At 33.7% G+C, this 23,570-nt stretch overlaps 1 protein-coding gene across 11 annotated transcripts in view; it reads left to right on the top strand.

Moving 5' to 3' along the window:
• The window catches only part of OSBPL1A (oxysterol binding protein like 1A), a 305,323-nt gene that overhangs the window by 60,052 nt on the left and 221,701 nt on the right, over positions 1-23,570 (top strand). For 10 of the 11 annotated variants that reach the window (XM_074276711.1, XM_074276727.1, XM_074276751.1 and 7 more), the window contains 7 exons: positions 9,410-9,521; positions 11,234-11,319; positions 12,916-13,060; positions 14,908-14,969; positions 15,070-15,114; positions 15,892-15,965; positions 16,059-16,122. In XM_074276711.1, the coding sequence (XP_074132812.1) occupies positions 9,410-9,521; positions 11,234-11,319; positions 12,916-13,060; positions 14,908-14,969; positions 15,070-15,114; positions 15,892-15,965; positions 16,059-16,122 (588 nt within the window). Of the gene's footprint in view, positions 1-9,409; positions 9,522-11,233; positions 11,320-12,915; positions 13,061-14,907; positions 14,970-15,069; positions 15,115-15,891; positions 15,966-16,058; positions 16,123-23,570 lie in introns of those variants that run through there. The other variant, XM_074276783.1, reaches the window with a different exon arrangement.

The raw sequence follows: 23,570 nt of genomic DNA, 5'->3' as shown, positions 1-23,570 counted from the left end.
TGCAGTTCAAGGCATGTGGGAGGACTTGAGGGAGGACAGGTAGAGAGGCACAGGTGAGTTCTATGTGGAGGTGGGGCATAACCCCAAGAGGCGCTATCTGACCCTAGGAACCACACCTCCCTCCTTAGCGCTCTCAAAGCCTAGCACACCTACCTCCCTTTTCTTGGGCCAATCCCGTTATAACCTGCCCGTCCAGGTTCCTAGAGGACTTCACCTTTCCCCGGATCATCAGGGAGGTATAAATATATGCTATCTAAAAATAAAGTTCTCTTTTGCTTCACCCCTACTTCCTGGTCCGTCTGTCTCTGTGGGATCCAGGTTCAGGTGAAGATGGGTAAGTGTGGCCTAGCCGTGCTATCGACAGATGAGCCCAAAAGGGAGCTACACGGATAGAGTAGCGTTATGGGAAGCTACACCAAGTGTGGCTCTCCATCCATTGCATTACTTGCCTGAATTACTTTTCCAAAATCATATAGGGACCAAGTGTCAGAGACAGGAGATAAAAACTGGGACTTCTGGATCTAAATCCCAACACTTTTTCCATTGCCTAAGCTCCATAGGATATATTGCCAAGTCAGCCAATCTAAATATACTTCTTGTATTTGCTGTTAGCTTAAATCTTTGCTGATTAATTTGAGAAGTTTTGCCTTGTTTTATGCCTGCCAGTCTGATTGATTCAATCAAAAAGTCCCCACTTGCTGTTTTCAATTACAGTTCCTTGCACCCCCAATATCATAGTAGAATGCTAGGAGTTGTCAAATTATTTAGTTCTTTCCCCTTTAATTAGATAAAATAGTTTTGTCTGTGTAACTATTCATTCAGAGTCTTAAAAGTAAATCCATGCCAAAATCTCAGCAGTTTCTCATCTCTGAATGTACTTATAAATCTGTGAACATGTTTCAGGAAAATGAAAAGCTTCCAAGATTTTGTTGGGATTTGGAATTTCTAAGATATGAAGCTTTATATGTATAAGTCTTCTTTTTTAAAAAAGGTTTATAGATTTTGTTTAAGATACTGAATGAGGGAGGCCATTAAGTAGCATTTTAAATATTTGACTTGAGCAAGCAGGTTAATATACTATATACTAAATCAAGAACAGGCCATATTGATTTTATTCATTTTATAAAATTGATATTGAAAATTCCTTCTTGATGATAATAGATAATTCTCCCCTCTTTATATACCTTATGAAAATACTCAGGGATACTTTGAGGCCAAATGTAATCTCTAAGATAATTTTTGTGTATTTTTTTTCCTGCACTTGACTGGTGGGTGTAAAACATATGAATATTTTATCGTATAGATTATTCTTTAAATTACAATTTCAATTTAATTCTACAAGCATTTGGAAATTATCTGCATAGTCTTGCTATTCATTTAGATCAGACTGCCTTACCTGTTCTTGACTTTTCTTTCCAAAAGGATTCTTCACTCTCTATCACCAGGTAGGTAACATGTTTCTATTTGTTTACTAGAATCCTGGTAGGTGATTACATCATCAATTATCAACCCAGAGTTGATAACCCACCATGATACATTGATCAAAGGCCATAATTCTTTCAAAGTGGTTTGTCTTTACTAGATTGTTGTCATATAACTTATTTTCTGGGCTCTGTTCCTTTGCATTAGTTCATATAAATCTCCCCAGGTTTCTCTAATGACATCCCTTTTATTATTTCTTATAGCACAATATTCCATCATATTCATATGCTATTAACTTGTTTGACCATTCCTCAGTTGATGAGTATAACTTCATACTCATATTCTTTGTCACCTCAAAGAAAGCTATAAATATTTTTGTACATCATTAGAGTTTGTTTTTACTTAGGATAGACCTCACCCTCAGAGTGTCTCTTCTTTTTAGTTCCCCCTTTGTCTTCCCTGTTGAGTGAAATAATTTTTGTACTCAACTATATGCATGTATGTGTATTCTTCCCTCCTTTGACCACTTCTGTCATCTCTATCTTGTTTTTATAGATTTCTATTTGCACTTCCTTATATGAGATAATTATTTGTAACTTTCCTTTCCCTTTGTATAGAGGGCTAAAACTCCAAAGAAGTGTGCTTGAATCAGATAACTGAGCACTTAAATTCAATGTGAGACTATGACTCTATTAGCATACATTTGGATAAATGGCTCTTCTCACTGTTGGTGCTTGCTGAATATTTGGTGTTAAGATAATTAGAGGCAAGGATTGGAGGGCAGAGGGAGAGGGGCCAGAGCGGTACTTGGCTGCAGAACTAGGAGGAGAGAGGCTGGTGGCTCTAGACTTGAGAATCCAGGATTCATCTTTGGCAAGTCTTGTGGCAGTTTGCCTGCCTCCTTCACTTCTCCTCCTAGAGACCAAAGTGTTTAATTTATCCTGACTCTGGGTGACCCCGAGGCTATCTAGGAAGCTACACCTTTATTCCTTTACCCTTATATATTCTTTTTCCTCCCTCTTTTCATTTTTTTCTTTCGATCATTAAACTGTAACAGAATCTTTCCTAGTCTCTCCCTATAACTCTTGATGATGATAGACTTTGAGGAAATACATGATATTATTTCCCATAAAAGCATGCAAAATATGTATCCTTATTTAGTCATATAGTTATATATTTTTATATTTTTCTTAGCTTCTGTGTTTGAATGTTAGAGTTTCAATATAGCTTTGGTTTCTTCATTAGGAATGCTTGAAAACTCTTCTCCATGAAAGGTTTATTTTCCCCCCTGTAGTTTTACTAATTAATTGATTCTTGTTACCTATTATTGTTTGTCTTTGGGAATATATATATTCTAAATCCTTTTTTCCTTTAAAGTGGTGGCTACTAAATTCTGTGGTCACAATCCTTCTGATTGCTTGTAGTATTTTTTTTTTTTTCTTTGACCTTGGGAGCTCTAGTTTTGGGTATGTTATTCCTAGGAGTTTTCATTTTGGGATTTCAAGAGTTAGAGTCTCTCTACTTTTAAGATGTCTTTTTAAGACATCCTGTAAATAGGGATTTGTTTTCTAAATCAATTGCTTTTGCTATGAAAGACCCTATATTTTCTTTTATATTTTTAGTCTTCTAAGTTTTAATATTTCTTATTGTCCCTTGGTATCATTGGCTTAAATTTGGTCTCTCCAAATTTTCAGGAAGTAAAGGTGTTGTACCTCTTGTCCCAAGCCATTAATTTTATTGCCAGTTTGTTCTTCTATACCTCTCATTTCTTTCTTTTTTTTTAAGTGGCTTTTTATTGACAAAACATATGCATGGGTAATTTTTCAACATTGACTCTTGCAAAAACTTATGTTCCAATTGCCTGCCCCCCTTCCTTCCACTCCCTCCCCTAGATGGCAGGCAGTCCCATATATGTTAAATACAATATATGTGTACATATTTATACAGTTGTCTTTGCTGCACAAGAAAAAATGGATTTAGAAAGAAGGTAAAAATAACCTGAGAAGAAGAAACAAAAATGCAAGCAAACAATAACAGAGTGTAAATGCTATGTTGTCATCCGCACTCATTTCCAAGTGTTCTTTTGCTGGGTGTAGCTGGTTCTGTTCATTACATTTGGATCCTCTCATTGTTGAAGAGGGCCATTTCCATCAGAATTGATCATCATACAGTATTGTTGTTGAAGTTTATAATGATCTCCTGGTCCTGTTCATTTCACTCAGCATCAGTTGATGTAAGTCTTTCCAGGCCTTTATGAAATCATCCTGTTGGTCATTTCTTACAGAACAATAACATTCCATAATATTTATATACCACAATGTATTTAGCCAATCTCCAATTGATGGGCATCCACATAGTTTCCAGTTTCTGGCCACTACAAAGAGGGCTGCCACAAACATTCTTGCACATACAGGTCCCTTTCCCTTCTTTAATATCTCTTTGGGATATAAGTCTAATAGTAACACTTCTGATGCAAAGAAATCATTAATCATAGGTTTCACTAGAACAATGATCAGGACAGAATATCCTGTAACCACACTACCAAGCTTGATAACTTTTTTGGGCATAGTTCCAAATTGCTCTCCAGAATGGTTGGATTCGTTCACAATTCTACCAACAATGCATCAGTGTCCCAGTTTTCCCACATCCCCTTGAACATTTGTCATTATCTTTCCCTCCCTTGAGGCTGGGGTTAAGTGCCTTGCCCAGGGTCACACAGCTAGGAAGTGTTAAGTGTCTGAGATTTGACACTCAGGTCCTCCTGACTTCAGGGCTGGTGCTCTACCCACTGTGCTACCTAGCTGCCCCTGTCATTATCTTTTCCTGTCATCTTAGCCAATCTGAGAGCATATCTCTCATTTTTTTTTCCATTTTTTTTCCTATAGCACTCATTTCATTTGTAAGAACCATTTAACTATTTTTTTTTTTTTTTAGATTATTGTTTTATGTCTTTCAGGAATGTGTTTTTCTTTGAGGCTTTGCTTATAGATGTTTTGAAGTCTTCCTCATCTGGTTTTTACATCCTGACTTTTCTTGCTTTCATAATAGCTAATGATTTTTTTTTTGGGGGGGGATTGCTCGTTTTTCCAGCCTTAGATCTCTTTCAGGGTCTTTCACAGTTGCCCTGATTTTGGACTAGATGTTAGTCCTGAATTCCACACACTTATTAAGGGAATGTTCTGGGCTGTTCATCTTTTTTTTTTTTTTTTTTTTTTTTTTTTTAAATCTCTTCTCAATAGTATTTTATTTTTCCAATTACATGTAAAGATAGTTTTCAACATTCATTTTTATGACCGTGTCTTCCAATTTTTTTTCTCTTCTTCCCTTATCTTTCCCCTTCTCAAAACAACAAACAATCTGAATTAAGTTAAACCTGTGCAATTCTTTAAAACTTAATCCTATATTTTTCATGTTGTTGAACAAAAATCATGCCAAAAGTGGGAAAAAAACCCCAAGCAAACAAAACAAAACAAAAAAAAAAGTGAAAATACTATGCTTCAATGTACATTTGTTCTCTGTCTCTCTGAATGCAGAGGACATTTTCCACCACATCGCTGAGAAGAGCCAAAGCCATCCCAGATGATTCTCATACAATCTTGCTGTTGTTGTACACAGTATTCTCCTGGTTTTGCTCACTTCACTTTGCATTGGTTCATATATGTCTTTTCAGGCTTTTCTGAAATCAACCTGCTCATCATTTCATTTCTTATGGAACAATAACATTCCATTACACACATATACCATTACTTATTCAGCCATTCTCCAATTGATGGACATCCACTCAGTTTCCAATTCCTTACTACTACAAAAAGGGCAGCTATAAACATTTTTGCGCACGTGGGTCTATTTCCCTATTTTATGATCTTTGGGAAGCAGATCCAGTGGAGATACTGCTGGATCAAATTGTTTGCACAGTTTTATATAGCCTTATATTCTTGCTGCTTTCTTGGAGTGTTGAATATTGTGTTATTCCAGGCTCTTAGAAACAAGTCAGAATGAGAACCTGCAGACTTAAAAGGATATTCTAATGATGGTGCAGAGTTCCCTGTAAAGGAATTTACAGGCCCAAAAACCTAGATTGATTAAAAAAAGGTTTATTGTAGGGGTTTGGAAGTAAGGGTAAAGATAGAAAGATGCCAGGGCCAGAGTTGGCGCCGGGCGGACAGGAATCTTTACATAGTCAGTGTAAGGACACCATGTTTGGGCTCCTGCAAAGAATGAGCTCCAGGGTTCCCCTTTTTATAATCTTGAAGGTGGGTGGAGTCCCAGGCTCCTGGCTGGTTTCAGCCAGGGTTAGCATTGAATAGAATTCAATGGGTTTTTTGATAAGGGAGAAGCTGTTTGTGGGGGTTGAAGAAACCTGAGCAGATAGTGGGGGACTGGGAAAGCCCAAGTTAGCGAAAATCCGGTGGGGGCTGGGAAAGCCCAGATATCATTGGAATTCAAAAGGGTGCTTTTTGACCAGGATTTGTGAATCAAAGATCCTAGCTTCTTCAGCCATGAATGGTTGGGAATCAGAAAGGAATCTTAAAGGGACCTCAACCCACATCAAAAGCAGTCTGACAAATCTGATCCAGGACAAAGACTAATTGTTGCCTCTTTGCAAAGTTCTGATCTGGATTTGGGTCTCCGCAGTGGAAGACTCCTGTTGGACTCTGGAGGCCAAAAAGCTTTCTTATTCAGAGTGACAGTATGGTTCAGAGTGATAGTATTGTAGACTTCTAATTCCCTGGATAATCTTGATTTACTGTTTTCTTTTTATTATTAATTTTATAATTATAATTTTTACAACATTATCCCTTGCACTCACTTCTGTTCCGAATTTTCCCTTCCTTCCCTCCACCCCTCCCCTAAATGGCAGGCAGTGCCATACATGTTAAATGTGTTATAGTATATCCTAGATACAATATATGTGCAGAACCAAATTTCTTGTTGCACAGGAAAAATTGAATTCAGAAGGTAAAAATAACCTGCGAAGAAAACAATAGTGCAAACAATTTACACTCAGTTCCCAGTGTTCCTTCTCTGGGTGTAGCTGATTCTGTCCATCATTGATCAACTGGAAGTGAGTTGGCTTTTCTTTATGTTGAAGATATCCACTTCCATCAGAATACCTCCTCATACAGTATTGTTGTTGAAGTGTATAATGATCCCCTAGTTCTGCTTGTTTCACTCAGCATCAGTTGATGTAAGTCTCTCCAAGCCTCTCTGTATTCCTCCTGCTGGTCATTTCTTACAGAATAATAATATTCCATAACATTTATATACTATAATTTATTCAGCCATTCTCCAATTGATGGGCATCTACATAGTTTCCAGTTTCTAGCCACTACAAAAAGGGCTGCCACAAACATTTTGGCACATACAGGTCCCTTTCCCTTCTTTAGTATTTCTTTGGGATATTAGCCCAGTGATTTACTGTTTTTTCAGATGAACTTTGTTATTTTTTCTAGCTTTATAAAATATTTCTGGTGATTTGCATTGAATAAGTAAATTAATATAGGTAGAGTTGTCATTTTTATTATATTGGCTCGGCCTGCATTCATAGCAATTTATATTTTTTCCAGTTGTTCAAATTGGACTTTGATTGCATGAAAACTGTCTTGTAATTATTTTCCTATAGTACCTAGATTTGTCTTGGCAGATAAGACTCCCATGTGTTTTATATTATCTATAATGATTTTTAATGAAATTTCTTTTTTCTATTTCTTGCTGTTGGACTTTGTTGGCAATTTTTAAGATGATTTATATAGGTTTATTTTACTTTTAGAAATTTTGTTAAAGTTGTTCATTCCTTCAACTTGTTTATTTTAGGTTTTGTTTTTTTTCCTCTAGGATTCTCCAAGTTTATAATAATCATGTGCACAGATCCTATATGTCCTCATCACCAATTCTAATGTGTTCAATTTCTTTTTTTCTTTTCTCATTGTTATAGCTAGAATTTCTAATACAACATTGAATAATAGTGGTAATATGTGGTTATTGTTTCACACTTTGCTTCACATCTGATCTTATTGGGCTGGCTTCTAATTTATCCCCATTATAGATCATGATTTCTGATGGTTTTAGATAAAGATTACTTATTTTAAGTAAAACTCCTTTAATTCCTATGCTTTCTAGTTTTTTTTTTAAAATAGGAATGAATGTTGTAATTTGTCCAAAGCTTATTCTGTATCTATTGAGATGATCTTATGATTTTTGTTGGTTTTATTATTGATATACTGAGTTATGCCAATAGTTCTAATATTGAACTAGCCCTGCATTCCTGGTATAAATTTCACTAGGTCATAGTGTATGATCTTTGTGGTGTATATGTCTCTGCTAGCATTTTATTTTAAAAATTTGTATCAATATTCGGGAAATTGGTCTATAGTTTTCTTTTCCTACTTTTTCCCTTCTTGGGTTAGGTATCTATAATATATTTGTATCGTTAAAAAGAATTGGAAAAGAATCCTTCTTTGCCTATTTTCCTGAATGATTTATATAGTGTTGTAATTAATTGTTCTTTAAATGTTTGGTAGAATTCACTTTTGTGAATCTTATTTGGTCCTAGAGATTTTTTCATAGAGAACTCATTGATGGCTTATTTAATTCCTTTTTCTAAGATAGAGTTATTTAAATACTCTATTTCTTTTTCTTTTAATCTGGGCAATGTATATTTTTATGACTGTCCATTTCACTTCAGTTGTTAGATTTATTTGGTATGTAATTGGACAAAATCACTCATAAAAATTGCTTTAATCTCCTCTTCATTGGTGATGAATTCATTCTTTTTATTTTTTGATGAATAATTTGGTTTTCTCTCTTTCAAATTAAATTAACTATTAGTTTGTCTATTTTATTAGTTTTTCAATAAAACTAGCTCCCACTTTTACTTATTAATTCATTGATTTTCTTATTTTCAGTTTTGTTAATTTCTCCTTGATTTTTCAGGATTTCTAATTTAGTTTTTAATTGGGGAATTAAAATTTGTTATTTTTCTGTTTTTTTTTTTTTAATTTCATGCCCAATTCATTGATAGAGTCTTTCTCTGTTTTATTGATGTTAGCATTTAGAAATATAAAGTTTCCTATTTCTCTGAATCCCATAAATTTTAGTTTGACGTCTCATTATCATCCTCTTTATTGAGATAATCTTTTTCTATGATTTTTTTGACCTACTTATTCTTCAGGAATGGATTATTTAGTTTCCAATTTATTTTTAAAGTATGTTTCCATCACTCTTTATTGAATATAATTTTATTGCATTATGATCTGAAAAGGACGTTTTTTAATAATTCTGATTTTTTAAATTAGGTTGTGACATTTTAAAAATCGTAATACATAGTTATATATTTGTGTAGGTATTATCTACTACTGAGAAAAATGTATATTTCTTTCTATTCTCATTCATTTTTCTCCAGTGATTTATCACATCTAATTTTCTAAAATTCTATTCATTTCCTTAACTTCTTTCTGATTTATCTGACAGGGGAAAGTTGAGGTCCCCCAATAATAAAGTTTTACTATTTACTTCTGTAACTTTAGACTTTCATTTAATCTGGGATTCCTGCCCTATTTTTTTCTTTGCAGGCTTCAGACTGGGCTAGAAGTTGAACCTGATTTTCTGTTCTGCTAACGGAGTCCCAGTCATATTTCTAACATGTTTGTGACCTTGCTTCTTGATTTTTTTCCCTTGTTTTAGAGGTGACTTATGTTGCTTCTTTTATATACATGCACAGGCAACCTAATTACCCTTAAAAAGAATTTAAATGTTGTCTTATTTACATATGCAATCAATTTCATGATTTTAATTGTTAGGTAATCATTACAGTAAAATCAGTTATACCACCAATGTGGTTATTAGATTGGCCATTTGTAGATAGAATAAATGTGTTCAGAAATATTTTCTATATTGCTCTGTCTTTATACTTTAAAACCAGAAGTGCCATTATAGTGAGATTTTATGTCTTAATAATAGCTAAGAATCATTTCTTTACTTTTTTTAGGAATTGGTAATGCTTCTCTTAGAACATAACGCTGATGCTGCTGTTGTGAATGGGAGTGGACAGACAGCAAAAGAAGTTACTCATGACAAAGAAATAAGAAACATGCTTGAAGGTAATAAAATCTTGCTTATAATTATAATAACCTGTCTAGAAACTAGCTCTTTTAGAAACTTATTCTATATAGAATGTGACTAAGAATGAAGGAAACCAGAAAATTAAAACAATCAAAATATAAAATGGATACCATCGTATCCATCAAAAATTATGAGCATCTCCAAATGAAGCATGTTCTAAGGAAGAAAAGACTTGAGGATTAAATTGTAATGGGCACGAAATATTTCATTTTAATAATTATTTGAAAGATTTTAATGAAATATTGGAATGATTATCCCATTAAAGAGTTTAAATGCTAAGGGAAACAGAATTCCCAGAGTATTAGGAAGAACTTTAACAAAAAGATTGGTCTAGAAATGGAATAGACAGTCATTTTCAGATGGCATATTCTCTGTTTTTAGAAATGTAGCAGACACTAGATAAGAACCTATCACAGATAATTTAGAAAGGATTAATGTATAGCACCAATGGTTAAGATTTCTATGTTGCTTTCTGACCCTAGGATCTTAAGATTCTTTAGAGGAAAGAAAGAGGTAAAGGAGAATGATGAATCAAAGTTTTGATTCTGGGTAACTGGAAGAATTGTTACCTCAATGGACTGATGAGGGGATTAGTTTGAATAGAAGTGTATCTTTATGTGCATGAATAGGAATAAATCTAGAAGGATATAAAATACTTAATTAGAGGTACAGTTTTGATAAAAATGAACACATTTATTAAGTAAACAAACATTTATTAGGTGTGTGCTAAGTAGTGGCTGAGAGATTTAGCAGACACTGAAAATTCGCGCTTTACTATTAATCCAAGTTTCATGCTTTTTTCCCCATCTCTTACATTCACTCCTTTTTTTTGTTATTTCTGGAGAAACCATGTTTTTCCTTCTTTATGTGTCCCCTTATTTCCTTAACTCATCATAATTTATTTTCTTCCCTTTCCATTCTACTGGAACTGAATTCTCAAAGATAGTAACCTCTTAAATCACTAGATCCAATGAGTTATTATTCTCCTCTCCATGTCTTAAACCTTCTTTACCTATCATTTCTTTGAACCTAGGCTAACCTTAACTTCTACCTTAACCTGAATCCCTTACAGATATACATGTTAATTTATAAGAGAAAGAGAAGAAGGTTTTCAGTAGTATCAGAAGCTGCAGAAAGATTGAGAAAAAATGAAGATTGAGAAGAAGCCATTGTTTTTTGGCAATTAAGAGATCATTGATAACTTTGAAGAGATCAATTTTGGTGGAATGATGAGGTCAGAAACCAGAAAGGTTTAAGAGGAAGGGAAGCTGAAGAATATATTGTAGAAGTCCTTCTCAGGGAGTTTAGCCAAAAAAGAGTAAAAGATGGAGATAGATAATATGTACACCCATGTGGATATCTGTGTATGAATGTATTTGTGTACACACACACACACACACACACACACACACACACGTATACATATACATACATATAATAACAGCAGGGATGAAAGGATCAGGAAAGTTTTTTTGTTGTTAATATGGAGGAAACATAGATATGTGTGTAGGTAGTAGTTAGAAGAAACCAAGAGATAGGGAAAAATTAAAAATTAGCAGCTATTTAATGGAAACATCAAAGTCACTTTACTTTTTTTTTTGTCATTGAAATTTCTGAAAAATGGTTCTCTGACTTAGAGTAGATTACATTGCCTTTTTATTTTATTTTATTTTATTTTTTTTACCAACAGCTGTAGAAAGGACTCAACAAAGAAAATTTGAAGAATTGCTTTTGGAAGCAGCAAGAGAAGGAAATACCACAGGACTGACAACATTGGTAAAAAAAAAATAATAATGGATAAGAAAACCATGAAGTAACTTTGTGTGTGTGTGTGATTAACAACAAATTTCATCCTTTGCTAATCTTTTTTCTAAGAGAGTTGAAGAGCAAGATTAAAACACTTTGGAGAATCGTTTTTTTTTTTTTTTTTTAAATGTGTTCATTGGCTTTGTATTACTTATAAAATAAATATTAACTCCTTAGATTAGCTTTTAAAGCACCCTACAATGTTACTCTATCTTTTTCCTTTCCAATCATATTTCACTACTGTTCACTTGCACATACTCTACATTCCAGCTAAACTGGATTATTAGCTCTTCATTGATCTCATCATGCTGACTTGTACTTCATTCATGCCTTCATTCATATCTGATAGTCGTAGTCATTTCTTTCTTTTTTTTTCCTTTTTTAAAATTAATTTTATAATTATAATTTTTTTTGACAGTACATATGCATGGGAAATTTTTTTTTTTTTTTTTTTTTTTTTGCAACATTATCCCTTGTATTCACTTTTCCAGATTTCCCCCTCTCTCCCTTTACTCCCTCCCCTAGATTACAGGCAATCCCATACATATTAAATGTGTTACAGTATATCCTAGATTCAATATATGTGTGTAAATCCAATTTTCTTGTTGCACAGTAAGAATTCATTCCTTCTTTTTAATAAATTCCCTTTATGTTTTCAAATGCTACTCTTTGAACCCTCAATTCAGATGCCACCTCTTCATGAAGATTTCATCAGCCTAAACAGTTTTCTTTTAATAATTTTGTAAAATTTCTGCTTCTGTCAGGCTATACCCTATATTATGTTTCTTTCTATACATGTCTTAGTTCCCTTAATAGACTATAAATTCCTTTAGATAAGGACTATTATTTTTTACCTTTGTAGGTCCAACATCTTTCACATAGGCAGCCATGTAGCATAGTAGATAGCGTTAAAGGTAGGAAGACTTAAGGTTGAATCTTCCCTCGATCACTTAACTATGTGACCCTGGGCAAGTCATTTCATGCACTTTGCCTCAGTTTCTTCATCTGTACAATGTGGATAATAATAGCATTTACATTCCAGAATTGTTGTGAGGATAGTCATAAATTCACGACCATTGTTCACCTTCAGAGTAGTATTCTATCTTTTGTTCTACTTTCTATAAATCCTCATCAAGCCTTAAACTCTTAATTATCCTGAATGTCAACTGTTTGATTAGTCAACTGAGTTAGTATTTGGCTTGCTAAATGAACTGTAATAAAAATGTCTTCAATTTCCAAAATTTTAGCTCCTGACTTTTTAAATAAACACATTTTTAAATTTGCAAAATGAAAAAAAGATATTTCAAAATGATAAAATATATGTTACATTTCTATATCTATAAGGTATATTGTAATATTTTGTTACCTGAAAGGGGAAATTCAGAACAAAGAATGAATATTGGTAAAATTGTTAATCAGAAGATATCTTTTGAACTTTCAGATCTATAAATTTATCCATTTTGAAATAGCAGTTGTTCTTCCATTAATGAGATTTTAGTTATAAATGAATACATAGTACTTACTTAATTAACATGTAGTTATTTGAAGCATTTCTGTCATTTTCAGCTCAACAGACCAAATCCTCCTAATGTTAACTGTTTTGACCAAATGGGAAATACACCTCTGCATTGTGCAGCCTATCGTGCCCACAAGCAGTGTGCCTTAAAACTTCTAAAAAGTGGTGCTGACCCTAATCTGAGGAACAAAAATGGTAAGCAGTAGTGAATTTCAGTTTTTATCATCTCATAATTTATAAATTTAATAAAATTACAAAAGAGCTTTAATTTAATTATTGGATAGGATAGTCCATCATTTAATCTTCAAAGTGAAAAACATTCACACACTTTAAAAAATTAATTTTATTTCCAAATTAGTTCATTAGAAATAGGGATAAAGACTAGACCTCTCATTTCAGTGGTCTCAGGTACTCTCAGATAAGGAAACTTTCACAGTCAGTAGAGGTCTGTAAGCTCTCTGCAGCTGGGTGTTCTAGAGAGATGCTCAGAGCTATGCATGAAATAGAACCTGGCTTGCCTGGGCTCTTATAGCTAATTCTGTGTCTGAGGTAGTGTTTGAACTTACTTTTTGATTGTGTCCATTCTCTGTTCCATATTGTTTTTCAGAGATGTTTCTAATCACAAATATTATTTTAGTAGCATCTAATTACTGCTTCAATTAAATATTTTCAAACCATTATCCTAGAAAGTCTGTTACTAAAAGTTCCATTACCTTTGGGAAATGGGTTGGTTTGATGAAAATTATGGATATGTTATATAACTGAGCTAAAATATGCCATGCTCTTTCATACATATATTTCACCATCTAAACTTTATTTTTTTTTATTTTTATTTTTTTTTTTAATTTTTTTTATTTTATATATATATATATATTTTATAATATTATCCCTTGTATTCATTTTTCCAAATTACCCCCCCTCCCTTATTCCCTCCCCCCGACGACAGGCAATACCATACATTTTACATGTGTTACAATATAGTCTAAGTACAATACATGTGTGTGAATATCATTTTCTTGTTGCACAATAAACATTAGAATCCGAAGGTATATGCAACCTGGGCAGACAGATATTAGTGCTAACAATTTACATTCCCCTCCCAGTGTTTCTTCTCTGGGTGTATCTACCTCTGTCCATCATTGATCAACTGGAAGTGAGTTGGATCTTCTTTATGTTGAAGATTTCCACTTCCATCAGAATACATCCTCATACAGTATTGTTGTTGAAGTGTACAGTGATCTTCTGGTTCTGCTCATTTCACTCAGCATCAGTTGATTTAAGTCTCTCCAACCCTCTCTGTATTCCACCATCTAAACTTTAAAAACTTTATAGGTTTTTTTAAAAATTGTATGTCCAATCCTTTATATAGCAAGGCAATGACTTTTGTTTGCTTTTGTTTTTTTATAATAGAAAGAAAAATAGCATAGTACAGTGAATAGAAAGCCATCTTCAGTTCCTGCTTCTGACACACACTGAGGGAATTTCCTCATCTGAGAGTTCCCTAGACCAGTGATGTCACATCCTCATTCCTGTAACTACCAATAAATAGCCTTAAAGATGTCATGTTTTAATATTCATCTGATGAAGCATAGTATTTTGAGCATGTACAAAAATATAGTTCAATTGTGCTAGTTTTTTGCTCCAGTAAAAATTTTTAAGTCTGATCCTTAGGCCAAGAGACCAAGGTGACTTCAACTTTTGGAATATTTTTGCCATCTGTTATGTATTTTTATTTCTGAAAACCTTGCTAAACATGAAAATGGTTAGGTGAAATTATGTTTGGGTTCATTTGCCCCTTAGAATTCCAAGACCCTTTGGGATTGTCTTAAATCTTGTCACATATTAATGGCCATCAAAGAGGTTGTTCTATAGAACTGGACCAAAAAGGTGATGTGTAATGGAAAATTCATGTATATAATTATGAGGGAATAGAAAAGAAAGGTAGCTACAATAGGAAATACTAATTATGTGTCACAGTTGGAACTCTAGACTCGTAATATCCTTATAATCTGGACATATTTCTTCTCATTGCTTTTATGTAGATCAGAGACCCCTTGACCTAGCCCAAGGCCTAGAAATGAAACATGCACTTGGTGGTAATAAGGTATGTGTGAGTATAACAAAATGTTTGCAAACATAGTTATTTTAGAAAGAAAATTATTATGTTGTAAAATATCATTTTAATAAGGAAATATTTTAAATAGGTTGTCTACAAAGTATTGAAACGATATGAGGGTCCTCTCTGGAAGGTAAGTCTCTTGATTTATTTTGCTTATCAGAAATCTTAAGTCAGATAAAATGTGTCCTTGGAAGTGTCATCTAGTGAATTTTTATTAAAAACAACGTCTAATTATAAAATTAAAAGGGTTCCTAGGACTCATCTAATCTAACTTCCTACTTAATGTATGTATCTTATCTATAAATGTGCTCTTAGTTTGTTCTAAAATATTCCATGTTAAGAGTTGAATCCTTTTTTTGATGTGAAGAAGATGATTAATTTGTCCTGGAATAGCTTATAGCCTATTTGTAACAAAACTTATGGTTCAGTTTTTAATATGAACCATCTTTATATTTTTTTCTTCTTAAGTAAATGTACTTGTATACGTATGCACTCCTGTATATGTATTAGGTTTTTTATGTGAAATCTGTTCATTAGCAACTTTTCAAAGTCATCATTGTTAAGAAATAGCTTTTGTAATAACTTTATAATTTAGGTCAGAGAAATAATAATTATTTGTATTAATCACTAGTCTGACTAATAACATTTGTTTTGGTTTTATGATATAATTTTAAAAAAATTTTGACCTTAATCATCAACAAATAACCATTTCATTATACAAAGAAGAACAAGAACATGTATTTTTACTTCATGTAGTACCTCAGTTTGTCTTTGATCCTTGAATAATATCTTACCATTTAACTAAAAAAAGTTTATTCTAAAAAGACAATTCTAAAAATTTTGAAAATTTGCATATTTGGTTTTAAATTATATGCCAGCTTGTTTAAGTGATTTATTTTCTCCTCAGAGTTCAAGATTTTTTGGGTGGAGACTGTGCTGGGTCGTACTAGAACATGGAGTTCTTTCATGGTATAGGAAACAGTAAGTATTATTTCTCTTTTCTAAATTTTAAAAAATGTTCAAATCTAGTACATAGATATAAAATATTTATTTTTACTTTTTTCCCTCTGGAAGGCCTGATGCAGTGAGTAATGTTCACCGTCAAGGATGCAAACATTTGACTCAAGCTATATGTACGGTACGAAGAAAATTTGACCTTTTGATCTTTTTAGAAACAAATTTTCATTAAGACTTAAAAATGAATATTAGGAATAATTTGCTTAAGGAGCTCTGTAGAACTTGACATTCCATGAAATACAATGCTAGTGTGAAAACCAATACTGAATTTTTCATTTAAAAAAAAATAGTGTTTGTAGAATTTGCCATCCTGGGGATTTGAAAATGTAGGGACAAGGGGTCAACTTTAGATTTTTCAGCACAAATTTTGGGCTGAGATAGATAATTGGAAGAGGACCACAAATTTAAAAAAAAGTTATTTGAAATATTCTTCTATTTATAATTGAACATAGATATAATTGGTTTTCTATAATTCACACTATTCTTATGGTTTTATTTATCTACTAGTTTAAATGTTTGACAAATTGCCATTAAGAACACTAATTTAAACTTAAAAGGAAATAGAAAACAAAATGATAAATGAGATGTTATAGCTTATAGTTAAAGAGGAGGCAGCAGATGATATTACATAACACAATACAGTGAAGGAAATCATTGCCGATGCCTACAGTCTATTCCTAGAAAAGTTATCAAAAAGAAAAGTGTTGGAAAATGGACCATTTTTTTTTGTTTGTATTAGGAAGACTTGGTCTTGTTGATTGAAATTATACATAAAAAAAGGTAAAACACTGATTTAATTGTATTAATAACCATGTGGAAACTGAGCAATTTTACTCGGCTCCGGATGTGAAGAGGAAGATGAGAAAGGAGAGATAGTTCATTAAATATACAGATGGGTGAAATAAGGTGCTAAAAATTGGGAACTGTATACAATTGTTGAGAAGAATGGATGCCTATTGTCCTGAAACAGAACTCTAAACTAAAATAAAATGGGCTTTAAATTAAAAAGATTGAAGGTGGCAGGAAACTGCTTATTTGTATATTCTTCTACAGGAGATAACACAGGATGTAGATCAAATGAAGGATGAAGAATGGCCACTTAATAATCAGAAATTTATAGGTGACAAAAATCCAAGAAAGGAATAAGAAAAACCAATAGTTCAATCAATCATACTTAAAAGGAATTATCTGTTGTACCTGACATGGCATGACAAAGTGACAAAAGCATACCTTTTACTTAAAAGGGTCTTCAAGGAAGGGTAATTCATTTTAGGAGAATCTGTTAAGGGATCCCATTCTGCTTTGGTGACACTGTGTTAGGAAATTTGGGATTAGAAAAGACAAAACAAAAATGCCCATTAAGGAGTACATCCTTAATATAGAGAGTAAGAAAGCATGTAGATACATGTAAGTATCTTTGATAAATTCAAGTCATCACACTCACATGTGCTATATCTTAATGTACTGTAAGGATTGTTTGGAACAAACATAATGAACCCCAGGAAAAAGGGAGTCAACAGGCTGCCTAAAGAAGGGCAAAACAATAGAACACCAGCCCTGAAGTCAGAAGGACCTGAGTTCAAATCTAAGACATTCTAAGAATTATTGCACCTCCTAAAAAAACATGATGAAAAAAAGAGCCTAGACATCCTCTTTCAGCAAATCATCAAGGAAAACTACCATGATGTTCTAGAACCAGAGGTAAGATAGCAAATGAAAGAATTCACTGATCATCTCTTGAAAGAGACGCCAAAATGAAAACTCAAAGGAATGTCATAGCTAAATTTCAGAATTATCAAATCAAAGAGATAATATTGCAAACAGCCAGAAAGAAATAATTCAAATATTGAGGAGCCACAATCAGTATTACTTAGCACCTAGCAGCTTCCACCTTAAAGGATGGAAGGGCCTGGAATCTGATATTTCGGAAGGCAAAGGATTATATTGGATTATAGCCAAGAATCAATTGTCCAGCAAAATTGAGCATCATCTTTCAGGGGAAAAGATGGACATTCAGTGATATAGGTAAATTTTATTTATTTCTTATGAAAAGCCCAGTGCTGAACAAAAACTTTGATCTTCAAATACAGAACTCAAGAGAAGCAAGGAAAGAAAAAAAAATTAAAAGTTAAAAATCTTATATCCGTATAGGGAAAGACGATATGTTTAATTCTTGAAAACTGTATCTCTGTAATGGGTATACTTAGAGGATACAGGTATAATTTGATTTTATTGTGATAATATAAAAAAGAATCTAGAGATAGAAAGAGGATTGTACTGGAAGAAGAGGAAAATGAAGGTAAAATGGGGTACAATACATCTCATGAAGAGTCAAAAAAGATTTATTACAATTGAGGGAAAAAAGGGAGGGGGATGAACATTGTGTGAATCTTATTCTCAACAGATTTGGCTTAAAGAGGAGAATATCAAAGGTATTATTTAGCTTCACAGAGAAACTTGTCTCACCCTATACGGAAATAGGAGGGGAAAGGGGAAAGAAAAGGAGGAGGCTAATAGAAGAGAGAACAGAATAGCAGAGGAAATATAAGAAAGCAGGAGAGGTTGCAGCAGAGGAGGGCGTTTGAGGGAAGTAGTGGTCAGAAGCAAAATATTGGGGAAGAGGGAAAAGGGGAAAGTAAAGAGAAAAATATAACTTCAGAAAAATATGATGGTGGATAATACAGAATTAATCATTTTAACTGTGAATGTGAATGGGATGAATTCTCCCACAAAATGGAAGCAGATAGCATACTGGATTAAAAGCCAGAATCCTACAATATGTTGTTTACAAGAAACATATTTAAAGCAATGATACATACAGAGAGAAGGTAAAGAGCTAGAGCAGAATCTAGGATCTAGAGCTTCAGGTAAGGTTAAAAAAACAAAAAAACAAAAAGCAGGTGTAGTGATCATGATCTCAGATCAAGTAAAAATAAAAATAGATCTAATTTTAAAAGAAAAGAAAGGAAACTACAACTACAAGATTAAAGTTACAAATTTTCCCCTAATTTTTTAAATATATCCCTCAAAGATGGTTTTATTCTGATTATCTTTAACAAAATTATTATTTTATATAAATTGTTCTTTGACCTGTCTTTTTTAGGATTAGACTATTTAAGAAGGGAAAACAGAAGTAATAGGGGAAAGGTGTAAGAAAGGGGAAAGGGCTCTAAAGAGGGAGGGCTATTTGAGGGAAGTGATCAGAAGCAAAATACTGGGGATCAGGGAAGGCGGAAAAGAAAGAGAAAAGCATAACTTAATGTTAAATAAAATGGTAGGGTATACAGAATTAGTTATTTTAACTGAATATGAATGGGATGAACTCTCCCATAAAATAGACGTAGATAGCAGACTGGATTAAAAGCCAGAATCCTACAATATATTATTTTCAAGAAAGATTTAAAGCAGAGTCAAACATACAGAGTGAAGGTAAAGGGCTGGAGTAGAATTTATTCAAGTGAAGTCAAAAAGGTACTGATCAGGGTAGTGATTCTGATCTCAGATCAAGTAAAAACAAAAATAGATCTAATTAAAAGAGATAAGGAAGGAAACCATATCTTGCTAATGGGTACCATAAATAAAGAAGCAATATCACTACTAAACATATATACACCAAGTGGTGTAGCATCCAGATTTCTAGAGAAGTCAAGAGAGCTGAAAAAAGAAACAAAGCTATACTAATAAGGGATCTCAGTCTTGCTCCCTCAGAACTAAATAAATTGAACCACAAAATAAATAAGAAAAAAGTTAATTGCATTATGGTCTGAAAAGGATGCATTTACTATTTCTGCCTTACTGCATTTGATTTTGAGGTTTTTATGCCCTAGTATATGATCAATTTTTGTATAGGTTCCATGAACTGCTGAGAAGAAAGTATATTCCTTTCTGTCTCCATTTAGCTTTCGCCAAAGATCTATCATATCAAACTTTTCTAGTATTCTATTTACCTCTTTGACTTCTTTCTTATTTATTTTGTGGTTTGATTTATCTAATTCTGATAGTGCAAGGTTGAGATCTCCCACTATTATAGTTTTGCTATCTATTTCCTCTTGCAGCTCTCTTAATTTCTCTTTTAAGAATTTAGATGCTGCACCACTTGGTGCATACATGTTTAATATTGATACGGCTTCACTATTGATGCTTCCCTTTAGCAGGATATAATGCCCTTCCTTATCTCTTTTAATTAGATCAATTTTTGTTTTTGCTTGATCTGAGATGAGGATGGCTACTCCTGCTTTTTTGGTTTTGCCTGAAGCATAATAGATTCTGCTCCACCCTTTTACTTTTAGTTTGAATGTCTCATCCTGTTTCAGGTGTGTTTCCTGTAAACAACATATAGTAGGATTCTGACTTTTAATCCAGTCTGCTAACTGCTTCCTCTTTATGAGGCAGTTTGCCCCATTCACATTTATGGTTAGAAGGACTAATTCTATATTGCTTGCCATCCTATTAACCCCTGCTTATGCTTTTCCCCTTTCCTTCCCTTTTACCCTCCTATCCAGTATTAAACTGGTAAACACCACTTGCTTTTCACAGCCCTCCCTTTTTAGGATCCCTCCCCCACCTTAAAGATCCTCCCCTTATTTTATCCCTTTTCCTCGAAATTACTGTATTCCCTTCCCCTTAGCTTACTCCTTCCCTTTCACTTTTCAATGAAGTGGAAGAAGTTTCACCATAAATCGAATATGTCTATTGATACACGCTATGTTCATCTCCCTCCTTTCTTTCTCTCAGATATAATAGGTTACCTTTGCCTCTTCATGAGATGTAGTACCACCACTTTATACTTTTTTATGATATAATCTCCTTTCCACCTCTAGTTTCTAAGACAAATTGTACATATGTTCTTTACATATTTTTTTGACAGAAGTATAGTTCTTCAAGATTTCTTTTTACCTTTTTTAGAAGTCTCTTGAGTTCTGTATTTGAAGATCAAACCTTTTATGTAGGTCTGGTTTTTTCATCAAAAATAGATGGAATTCATTTATTTCGTTAAATGTCCATCTTCTTCCCTGGAAAATGATGCTCATTCTTGCTGGGTAAGTCACTCTTGGCTGCATACCAAGTTCCTTAGCCTTTCGGAATATCATGTTCCAGGCCCTGCGTTCTTTTAATGTGGACGCTGCTAGATCCTGTGTTATCCTTATTGTGGATCCTCCATATCTGAATTGTTTTTTTCTAGCAGCTTCCAATATCTTTTCCTTTGTCTGATGGTTCTTGAACTTGGCCACTATATTTCTTGGCGTTTTGATTTTAGGGTCCCTTTCAGTAGGTGATCGATGAATTTTCTCAATGTCTATTTTACCCTCTGTTTCCAAAACGTCTGGGCAGTTCTCTTTGATAATTTCCTCGAAAATGGTGTCCAAGCTCTTTTTTTCCTCCCATTTTTCAGGGAGTCCGATTATTCTCAAATTGTCTCTCCTGGATCTGTTTTCCAGGTCTGTTGTCTTTCTGGTAAGGTACTTGACAGTCTTTTCAATTGTCTCATTTCTCTGGTTTTGCTTGACTCCCTCTTGGTTTCTCCTTGAGTCATTCATTTCTACTTGTTCCAGTCTAATTTTCAATGATGTATTTTCTTCACTCACTTTTTTTATATCTCTTTGTAATTGTCCAATTGAGTTTTTATCTTCTATGGAATTTTTTTCCATTGTATTTTTTAGAGAGCTGATTTCTTTTTCCAGCTCTCTAATCCTGTTTTCCTTGGAGTTGTTTACCTTTTCCAGCTCACTAATCTTGTTTCTCAATGATTTGATTTCTTTATCCACTCTGTCTTTGAATGCATGGGATGACTTCTCCAGGCTCTCTTGCCAAGCTTCCCTTTCCTTTTCCCATTTCTCTTCCAGCTCTCTTGTGAGAGCCTTTTTGATTTCCTCTATGAGGTTCTTTTGTATTGAGGAGCAGCTTGTATCCCTCCCAGGGGATACATCTGGGGACATTCTGTTCCTAGTCTCTTCAGCATTTGAAGTCTGCTCCCTCTCCACACAGAAGCTGTCAATGGTTAGAGCCCTTTTGAATTTTTTTGTTCATTTTGTCAGAGTAGGAATCAAAGAAAACAAACTGACAAGAGAAACAATTGGTCTGTTTTGCGGGGGATAGGGCTGGATGGTATTAATGGGCTTCCTCTACAGACTGGGGGTAGGGCAGCAGAGAGGCACTAACAGAACAGCAATGACTGTACTGAGTCTGCGCTCTGAGGCTCCGAGAACGCACCGAGTCAGTCCAGGTGGGGGTTGGGGGTGGCCGGGCTCTGAGAGACGCTGGCTTTCTGGGGTTTTAATCTTCACCTCCAGTGTTTACACCCTCTCCACCGCTCCTGGCTTGCTGCCAAGACGGAGCATCCACACTGGGCAAAAGCCCTTTCACAAAAACGACAGAGATCACACCCCTCCCCCTCCGGTCTGAGCTGTGTGAGCTGCCTGTCTTGCTCTGGCTGTCTGCCCTCAGTCTGCGCCCAGTCTGATTGACCCCCCCCCCCCCGAACAAACACAGACCTTTTCTGGCGACTTTCAAGGATGTCTTCTCTTGGTGATAATTTGTGGATTTCTTTCTGGGTCAAGCATTAAGTCAGAGGCTTGTCATGAAGTAAGTTCTGAGAGAAAACGAGGAGCTCAAGCAGCTGTCTGCCTCCACGCCGCCATCTTGGCCGGAAGTCCAAGAAAAAAGTTAAGGAGGTAAACAGAATGTTAGAAAAGTTAGATATGATAGATTTCTGAAGAAAATTGAATGGAGATAGAAAGGAATACACTTTTTTTCTCAGTGGTTCATGGACTCTTCAAAAGTTTACTTTGTATTAGGGTATGAAAACCTCAAAATTAAATGCAAAAAGACAGAAATAGTAAATGCATTTTTTTTTCAGATCATGATGCAATAAAAATTACATGCAATAAAAAGCCAGGCAGAAAAATTTCCAAAAATTAATTAGAAACTAAATAATCTAATCCTAAAAAATAAATGGGTAAAACAACAAATCATAGACATAATCAATAACTTCATCCAAGAGAGTGAAAATGAGACAACATACCAAAATTTGTGGGATGCAGCTAAAGCAGTAATAAAGGGAAATTTTATATTTCTAGATACTTAATTGCACAAAATAGAGAAAGATCAATGAATTGGGCTTATAACTAAAAAAGCTAGAAAAAGAATAAATTTTTAAAAACCCCAATTAAATATCAAATTTGAAATGCTGAAAATAAAAGGGGAGATTAATAAATTTGAAAGTAAAATAAACTATTGAACTAATAAAACTAAGAGTTGGTTTTATGAAAACAACATCAAAATAGATAAATCTTTAGTTAATTTGCTTAGAAAAAGGAAAAAAGAAAATCAAATTGTTAGTCTCAAAAATGAAAAGGGAACACTTTCCACTGATAAAGAGAAAATTAGAGTAATAATTAGGAGCTATTTTTCCCAATAGTATGCCAATAAATATGATAATGTAAATGAAATGGATGAACATGTACAAAAAATATAGATTGCTCAAATTAACCAAGGAGGAGATAAATTACTTACATAGTCTCATTTTAGAAAAAAGAAATTGAACAAGCTTTTAATTGGTTCCCTAAGAAA

This window comes from Sminthopsis crassicaudata, chromosome 1, assembly GCF_048593235.1.
Source record: "Sminthopsis crassicaudata isolate SCR6 chromosome 1, ASM4859323v1, whole genome shotgun sequence".
Taxonomy (NCBI): domain Eukaryota; kingdom Metazoa; phylum Chordata; class Mammalia; order Dasyuromorphia; family Dasyuridae; genus Sminthopsis; species Sminthopsis crassicaudata.
The sequence above is the reverse complement of the archived record's forward strand: the minus strand, read 5'-3'. Positions and strand labels throughout refer to the sequence as shown.